We start from the raw sequence: 9,632 nt of genomic DNA on the forward strand, positions 1-9,632 counted from the left end.
TAAAAGCCATTTCCGTTTTCGAAAACGAGTTTGTTTTTAAAAAAAATGAATTTTAGGTCAAACAATAATTGGCTGTAAGGGTTGAAGGTGAAACCCCAGACGCTCTCTGGCAAGCCAGCCTCAACTAAGTCAACTCCTCGTCCTCGACGAACAGCATGGGGACCCCTGCTCTGTGCATAGGAGCAGGGGTTTCAGACGGAGCTCTAGCCAGGAGATACCATAGCCCTGCAATGTGCGATGTGAGCAACGACCCTTCGACTCGTAGAAGGGTACGTACACATCCACCATTATGGTAGGTCTGGCGTTACAGCAGACCGACCTGTTCATTCAGTGCCGACATCTTCTTCCCTCCCTTTCGTGGGAGCTCTACAGACGGGGCATGGTGCACATAGACTGCCAGATGACTCAATCATGAGATGTCTCCGCAGACTCAGAAGGCCTTAACTTGTAGCAGTAAGGAATAGGCTGCCGTAAAAACAGATGACGTCCCTACGGTTTCCTTGCAAAAGCTCGCTGGTCCATGACGTGACAATCTTCTGTCTGAGTAGATTTGGCCATCCCTTGGATTATTCTGCTCCATGAACGGAAATGTTAACAGCAGATAGCCAGGAGACAGCAGATGGCGGGGATTGGGTAAACGCAAGCTACGCTTGGTGATGTAGATGACTCGCTGTGGAAGGAACGTGTTACCCCTTGCTCAATGGGATCCCTGACTGGACTGCTCAGACAATCACTGGTCATCGGTTGCACTTTGGGGTTCCCATCTTCAGAACTAGAGTGAGCCTACACCCCCTATAATTGTCTACCATCTAAGAAATCTCCCGTGAAGGTTGATGGAAAACAAGACTGTGAACATTGCACCTTTGTTCTCTTGTGGCAAGATGTTGGACACAAGCCAGTGTCAGGATAAGACTACCACCTACCTGAGATCCTACAGGGGTGCATACAAACCGTTACAACCCCCCCAAACCAGTGAAATGCCTCTACGACAAATGAAACTATACGAGCTCGGATATCGCCTCGGTTATCACAGTCTGCGTTCTCTGCCTTAACCAACCCGGGGACGGAAGTGACAAGTCAGCTACTGGGACCCACACTGCATGTACAGGGACTACAACTACAAGCAACACACAGACACCGCAGACTCCGCAACCTACAGACACCTAGACATTGAATATACTCCAACCAAGCATCACATCAATACAGAACAAGAAAATGGAGCTTGCAAAGATGCTGTCAGACTTAAGAATTCATATAGCCCTGCCTCAGGAAACCCAACTACACAAGCAGATAGACCTCCATTTGACAGGCTACACAATGTACCACTGCAAGTGCACTAAATGTCAAGGTATCGTAATCGTCATTTGGAATGACTTCACCGCGGAGGTTTCTCACCCAGAAACCGATGGCGAGACTGACATGCAGGAAATGAAAGTGCAGCAGTGGGATGGAAACAACCTACACCATCTACAATGTATACTGCCCACCGAGAACTACTCTCCAGCTCACCTTCCCGAATACAGAACACAAACATACCATTATGCAGTTGCGAGCGCCGTAAAACCCTTACTAAGCAAACAACAAACAAACCATTCTTTCGGGAGATTACAATGAACACTCTCCACTGTGGGGTTACATTGATACAGACACGACATGAACAGTTCTAGAAGAACTACTGAGATCAAGCAATCTCATTTCACTTCAGCATGACAAGACACCACCCACCCTACTTCATAGAGCCAGCGGAACTCGCAACAGAAAGCACTTCAACTACCTGACAGCCAAGGTAAAGCTGAAGAGCAAAAACGCGAAAAGAAAAACATGGAGAGAACATTGTGGAGAACTAGACCTGCGTAAGGACGGGAGGAATGCCTGGAACCTGCTCACCAATCTCTCAGGTACATAAAGAAGGAAAAACCCCGCTCAAATGAAACCAACTGAGGAAGGAGAAACATGCACAGCTGAGGTTATGAATAAATACTTTGTTAGCATCAACTAGAAAACCCCCCCCAGAACAAACTGAGCCACACAATAAAGCGGCTGACCAAAAGGGCAGAACAGACCGCCAAGGCAAACCTGGAGGTGTTTGACAAGGAGTTTACTTTGACGGAATCGAAGGCCGCCCTCAGAAAGTGTAAAAAGAGAAAGGCCCCAGGACCAGACCACATCACCAATGAGATGATCCTCAACCTGACAGAATCTTCCCTTTCCATACTCCTGGACTTCTTCAACAGGACCTGGAATGAGGGACAGCTCTCAACAGAATGGAAGAAGGCCGACATCACACAGATACTGAAGAAAGATAAACCAGCAAGCCTGGCTTCAAGCTATAGATCAATCTTGGTAAGGTCGTCGAGAGAATGGTCAACGACAGACTGCACTGGCGGGTGGAAAACACAAAAAGCACATCACAGGCAGGATCAAGGAAAGGCAAAAGAACTATGGACCACCTCATCAGATTTGCCCAGGAGACCAGCGATGCCTTTCAAGATAAAGACAATGTTGTGGCTGTCTTCATCGACTTGAGGCAGGCGCATGACCGTGTGTGGAGACAGGGACTGTTCTACAAAATGCAAAAGCTAGGGATAGCAGGAATGATGTACAGCTGGATCAGGAACTTTCTGTCTTGCAGAACGAACCATCCAAACATCTTGTGACAACAAGATTTCTTCACAGATGACACTCGAGGAAGGCCTTCCCCAGGGGTCAGCACTCAGCTGTACCCTCTTCCTGTTGTTCATGAACAACTTGCCAGATGTCATCTTCTGCCAGAAAGCACTTTACGCTGACGACTTGCTCATCTTGAGCAAAGGAAGTGATACTTGTTACTTTTACTTTTTACTTGTGTGAAGAACCGACATCACTGCACAAGGGGCATCCCCATAAGGAAGTAACAAGAGAGCACTGAACCAAGTCATCAACGCGGACCTTATTACTATCTCGTCCTACTGCCAGCTATTCAAGATGGAGATCAACACTTCAACACAGACAAGACTGTCTTTGGACTATTCAGCCTCAAAAACAAGGTTACAGCAAGTCAGGTAAACCTGAAGATCAATGGAACCACCATCAAACATGAGGACTATCCCAGGTGCCTTGGTGTACAACTGGATCGAAAGCTATCTCTCAAAGAATACGTAGGCGAGCTGACCAAGAAAGCCACCTCCAGATTAAACCTTTTGAAACACATTCCGTCACTCAACTGGGGAGCTGACGAAACAACCCTCCGACAACTTTATACATGTATAGGGTATGGCAGATCTGTGATTGACTATTCCCTACAACTACAATCCATAGCGAGCCAAAGCTCTTTGGCACAGCTTGGCAGAGTACAGAACCAAGCACTCAAATTTGTTTCTGACGCGATGAAGACCCCGCCTACAAGCGCCTGCGAAATCCACACCAACATAGAACCACAGGACCTCAGAAGAAAGAGTGCTACACTCGAAACCTATGAAAGATTTGAGCGGCTAAAAGACACGAACGAAAACAGGAGAATGGCAGATGAGTGGGAACCAAGAACACGCATCCAGATGACCTACTTCATGCGAGAAGCAACAAAACTACTTGAGGAGTTTGACCCACTCGAGAACAGAGAACCAATCACCAACATCAGCAGCGAGCCGCCATATTGGCAGGCACCAGAAATCGCAATAAGGACAAGACTTCTATACCCTTATAGAGACAAAATCGCACTAGAAGAAATCCGCAGAACTAGTGCCCTGGAGACAGTGGACTCGTATGCTGAAACTCCAATCCATACACACACAGATGGGTCAGCAACAAACCTTACATGGAATGCTGGATACGGACCTATCATGAAATATCGAAACAACCTTGGAGAGGAGAAGCAGACCCAACTATTTGGCCTATGTGGAACATGCAGCTCCAACTGTGACGCAGAGAGAGTTGCCATAATAAAGACCCTGGAGCAGACCACCCAAGACTTTTTGAAGGCGCGGTAGCACCAGGGGATGTTGTTGTCTTCTCTGACTCAATGTCAGTACTCCAAGCCGTCGAGAGAGGAGGAGACTACAGCGGTGACGGGAACATTCTTAGCCTTGTAAAACAGATGGGCACTTCCTATGGCGTCCGGGTCACACTGCAGTGGGTGCCTGGCCATTCTGGAGTACCAGGGAATGAGACTGCAGATCAGCTATCAAAGACTGGAGTAATCCTGCCCCAGACAGACACAGCCGCTTTTTAAAAACCTGCAGAGGGATTATCTAAGCCAAAAGCAGAGACGAGTGGCTAAACAGATGGGCCAAGGCAGAAACAGGAGGATTTCTCTTCAGGTACATGGACTAACCCAACCCCAAACACCCTTTGAGTCTCTTATGTAGAGCAGATCAGACATTGATCTTCAGAGCCTGCACAGGACACTTACACACCAACAAGCACATAAACAGAATTAATCTAACCCCATGTGGAAACCCCATTGCAGACACTGTGGCAATCGCGAGGAGATCGTTGAACATCTTCTCCTTCACTGCCCAAACCTGGCAGTTCTTTGACGCAGGCTCCTACACACACCTAGACTAGACTTACAATTACAAAGCCTGCTCTACTCTGGCGTTGACCAGATGACAAGGACATGTGGTTTCTTGAGGGAGGCATTGCGCTGCCAAGAGCGAAATGCTCGCAGCTAAAGAGATTTTTCAAAAACAACAACAACAACAGCAACAACAACAACAACACACACACACACACACACACACACACACACACACACACACACACACACACACACACACACACACACATATATATATATATATATATATACAATACACACACTCACACATACACACACACACACTCACACACACACACACACACATATATATATATATATATATATATATATATATATATATATATATATATATATATATATATATATATATATATATATATATATATATATATATATATATATATATATATATATATGCACACACACTCTTTAGATTAACGCTAACACATAAGCAGACACTCATACAATCACAGCACAGTAGATAACGATAAATGCTTGTCACATTTTTCATGGATCATAGTTTCTTCAATATTTTGCCTATGTCATAAAGAAGTATTTCTAGTTTAAAGTTGGTGCAATTCTTTTTTTTTTTTTTTTTACATGTAGGTGTTTTTACCCCCTCATCGACACAATTTAAATCATTTAGGAGGCGGGCTTCCGACCGTGCCTGTTATGGCCATCCCAGCCTGAGGGGGATACAGCATCCATTCCTTCGAGATCAACATACGTGTAGTCTTACATCAAAATTGGGACGTGATAAGTAGGTGATCAATCTCCATAGACTTCATCCCCCCAAGGCAGTGCTACTGACAGAAGTGTCTTTAGGCCATTCCCAAAGGGGTGATATTAACACGTTCTTATGCACAGTAGAATTATAAATGGGCTGATTTATCAATGTCATGCTAATACTTATTCTGTCCACCGGTTCTGATCTTATTGTTCCTCCGTTAAATATTTCCCTTCTTTACTTTGTATTGAAGTTGTCCGCCCTTGTTTGGTACTTGAAAGATCTTTGATGATTTGGTAAGTCTTTTTACTGTTGTTTTGATTCAGTCAGTCTTCAATTTCTTCACACTGTTCTTCAATCCACTTCTCTCTAGCTCCTCTCGTTCTCTTTTTCACTTGCAGATTCGGCTCTCTGTATTATTTTGCACCTGCTGGTTCATTTTTCTTGTTCTTCAGGCCTCCTCGTTTGTCACATATGTCAAGGATGCCGTACGATGCTTCAAATATCTGGGTGCAATAGTGACAGACGAAGGTTCAAAACCAGAAAAAATCTCCAGAATAGCGCAAACTTCAGCCACAATGACCAAGTTGAAAACCATCTGGAACAACAGAAATATCACCATCAGATCTAAGATGAGACTGATGCGTTCCCTGCTCATTTCAGCATTTTTGTATGCCTGTGAAACCTGGATCTTGAATGCAGGCCTTGAAAGAAGGATCAAAGCTGTGGAGATGAAATGCTTCCGAAAAATCCTTGGTATCTCATACAAAGATCACATCACAAATGATGAAGTCAAAAAACGAATCAAAAATGAAATCGGACCATATGCTGACCTTTTCACTCTGGTCTGGAAACGCAAACTGCAATGGTAGGGACACATCACCCGTTCATCTGGCCTTGCCAAGGTGATCCTGCAAGGCAGCGTCCAGGGAAACAGGAGCAGAGGCAGACCGGAGAAGAGTTGGGAGGACAACATCAAGGAATGGACAGGCCTGGAACTCAAAGACACACTCTGGAAACTTGAAGACCGGAAGGAGCGGAGGAGGCTGGCGACCAAATCTTCAAAAGCGCCCCGCAGGACATCCAGTCTACGAGATAGGTGAAGGTGAAAGTGATATTCATACTGAGCCGAAACAACATAGGAGAAACTGCTGCTTTTTCTTTCCTCATCCTTACTATCGTCAATTTTCCTTTACCTCTTTTGTATGTTAGTCAATCTCTTGTGAACTACTATTTCCGGGGTGCCTTGATAGTCGAAGCAGACTTTGTGCTTTTGAGGCTAGAAAGGTGAGCAGAGTAAGCCTGATTCACTATTTGGACTTCTCAGTTGACATCCTCATCTTGGCGCTCATATCATGACGTTTTGCAGTTACGAGCACTGCAAAAACCCCAGACTGGCAATTTTCATAGATTCAAATTCAATCAATAGAATTCTTTTTTTAAAAGGTCAACTCACCTTTTTTGTTCTTTTGGAGTTGAGCTTCCGCTTCATCGAAGGTTTTGTCCACTTCTTTCAAAATCTTTTCCACATTTTCCAAGCCAAACCGGGCCATGTCGTTGTTTCTGGCGGCTTCCATCTTGACGTTGACAGCCTCGGTGATATCCGGGTTGTCCTTCTTCAGCTGTTCAAAGTACGGGATGAGGTCGGCCACACTCTTGGCGTACGCTGCGTTCACAGAAATAAATCAAATAGAGATGTTGCAAGCCATTAGTTGTTGCTTTTTCTAAAGACATAGGCGTTTTATACCCCGATCGATACGATTTAGATTTTTCAGACGGCGGGTTTCAGACACTGCCTGTCAGAGCCAACTTGAGCTTACCGGGATGCAAAGTCCCAACAGAAAGACCGAGGTACTCTATTCGAACTTACTCCTTCAGGGAATCGAAGGCAGTCTTCTGCGTGCGACAGTGAAGCGCCTGTTATAACTGCTACATCTCAGGCGCCGGTGCAAGACCTTTGCATTGTGTCAATAAAAGTTGTACACGGGAGAGATGGGTTATTGAAAGATAATTTGTAGTCTAGAAGGCACATAAAACACGCTCATAGCGAAACACACACATAACAAACAGATGCTCAGGTCCTGAATTTTTTTCTTTTACTTTAGACTATATTCTTTTTATTTAAAACACGCTTATAACGAAATTCGCGCTTTACCAGCATTTTATTTCCACGTCCTGCCGATTTGGCTAAGTGCGTGCAAGGCTAGAGTGTACATGTATAATGTTGAAACTGCTCTTACAAGTAGAACCAATACAGTCTCTCTTCTTTTGCTTAAGTTCAAAATCTATAACTCATCCTTAATTTTAACTTTAGAAAATCTTTTATTCAGTTTCTTTCTTAGGGTGAGTGCTTCGCTTGATTTTCGCTGACTCTTAAAATTGTTTTTTAAACTAATTTATGAATGGGCCGAGAAGCTTTCATTTGCAACAATGATAATTCATCGTCAATGTTGATAAAGTGTAAGAGATCTTTTTTCAAACCAATTTCATGGAGACAAACAAACAAATAAATGTGATGTGCAGGAGCGCCATTTATTGAGCCACTTATGTATGGTAGATCACTGAATGAGTGGCCTATAGCTTACCTTCTTTGGATCCTATAAGGAACTTTGGAACTTTCAATTCGTCAGTGTGATTTTCAGGATTCAGAATGATCCCAAACGTGATAACTCGAATCGGGAAGGAATGGATTTTTTCCCGCCACTCCTTTACCAGTTTCCCTACTGGAGTACTCTCGTCGGGCACCAAACGTGGACCTGCAGTTGATGAAGATGATGTTGATTATACAGAGGTGAAAAACATTACACACGGTGGTAGGGAATTTTTTCTCTCTCTCCCTTCTTCCTTCCTTCCATTCTTCCCCCCTCCCGCCCCCCATATCTCTCCCTTCTTACACACACACACACACACACACACGCGCGCGCGCGCGCGCGCGCGCGCGCACACACACACACACACATCATTCAAGGCTTCCAGGATGTTAGATCGGAATATACATGATATTTCATGAATACAATGTTATATTAAAATCAGATATGACTTTTAAAAATATTGGATCTCTCTTACTATTCCATGTCTCGGGGTCATGATGTATATTTTATTACAAAGCCCCTTTCCTTTCACCCATTTTATAAGTTTCATTGATGGTATACGTTAATTCCTTTTTGTCAGCTAATGACCTTAAAATGCAAACAAGAGTAAGTTGATTTATTAACATGGACATAGCGTACCTTGGCCTTTGGGGTGTTTGTCAACGGCTTCCATGATCCTCAGTGACTCCGGAATGATTCGGCCTCCGATTCTCAGCGCAGGAATCTGTCCCTTCGGGTTTACCCGCAAGTACCAGGGCTGGTTCTGCTCGTTTTTGTTGATGTCGACGACAGTCTGCTGGTATTCCAATTTCTTCTCTGCCAGAGCGATCATTATCTGAATAGAACACATAGATTGAAGAATAATAAAATACCAGACTGGACACTGTCATGGCCGACACTCATTGCTCGCTGAATAGACTTGAAATATGATAATTTCTTAGACTTGGCACTGTTATTGCCGCCAGAAAAAAGAAAACCAAGAACAAAAAAAACCACAAAAACAAACTATGCTGTCTCCATGAGCACCGTGGACGTGCATATGGAGGGAAGAACACGTTAATCTTATTGCAGTCGAGTACCTATGAACTTTCCTTCTCAGCCTTGCCCTTAACTTGGTTCCAAACAGTGTCAAATGGTGTGCTGTAGTAGACACGACGTCTTGCACAGCTTTATTTTTGTTTTTGTTAAGATACAAGCTAGAAGTGGGTGCAATAAGAATGGAGAGTGGTGGAGGTCGGTGGGGAGGAGGGTGGGGGTAGGGGTAGGAGGTGAGGTGAGTGAGGGTGGGAGTGGGACTGGGTGGAGTGGGGGTGGGTGTGGGAGAGGGGGTGGGAGAGAGAGAGAGAGAGAGAGAGAGAGAGAGAGAGAGAGAGAGAGAGAGAGAGGAGAGAGAGAGGAGGGGGAGGAATATGGGTGTAGAGGAGGTGTGGGTGGAGATGATGTGGACTGGGAGTGGGTGGGGTTTTGCTGGGAGAGGGTGGGGGTAGGGGTAGAGGAAGAGGAGGTGGTAGAAGGGTGGATGGAGCTTGGAGACAGTCCTAAGAGGTTGAAGGGTTTGGAGTGGGGATGTGGGGTGAGGGTGTGGAGGGAGAGGGGATGCAAAGCTACTTGATCTTCTTGCTAGAAATATTTTAAAAATTCCCTCAAAACTAGGAACAGTTTCTCGTGCATTCTTTATGGAAGAACTGCTATTGTTACTATTCATTCTGCTGTTGCTGACGACGACTACTACTACTACTACTACTACTACTACTACTACTACTACTACTACTACTAC

The 9,632-nt window shown here is 44.6% G+C and overlaps 1 protein-coding gene across 1 annotated transcript in view; it reads right to left on the reverse strand.

The window, feature by feature from the left end:
- Positions 1 to 9,632, reverse strand: part of LOC101856445 (ganglioside-induced differentiation-associated protein 1) — a gene marked incomplete in the record, with an annotated part of 15,115 nt that overhangs the window by 2,879 nt on the left and 2,604 nt on the right. The window contains 3 exon segments of the mRNA XM_013085433.2: positions 6,721 to 6,930; positions 7,850 to 8,020; positions 8,495 to 8,690. Of these exon segments, the coding sequence (XP_012940887.1) occupies positions 6,721 to 6,930; positions 7,850 to 8,020; positions 8,495 to 8,690 (577 nt within the window).

The sequence above is a fragment of the Aplysia californica genome, unplaced genomic scaffold (assembly GCF_000002075.1).
Source record: "Aplysia californica isolate F4 #8 unplaced genomic scaffold, AplCal3.0 scaffold00373, whole genome shotgun sequence".
In the NCBI taxonomy this organism is placed as follows: domain Eukaryota; kingdom Metazoa; phylum Mollusca; class Gastropoda; order Aplysiida; family Aplysiidae; genus Aplysia; species Aplysia californica.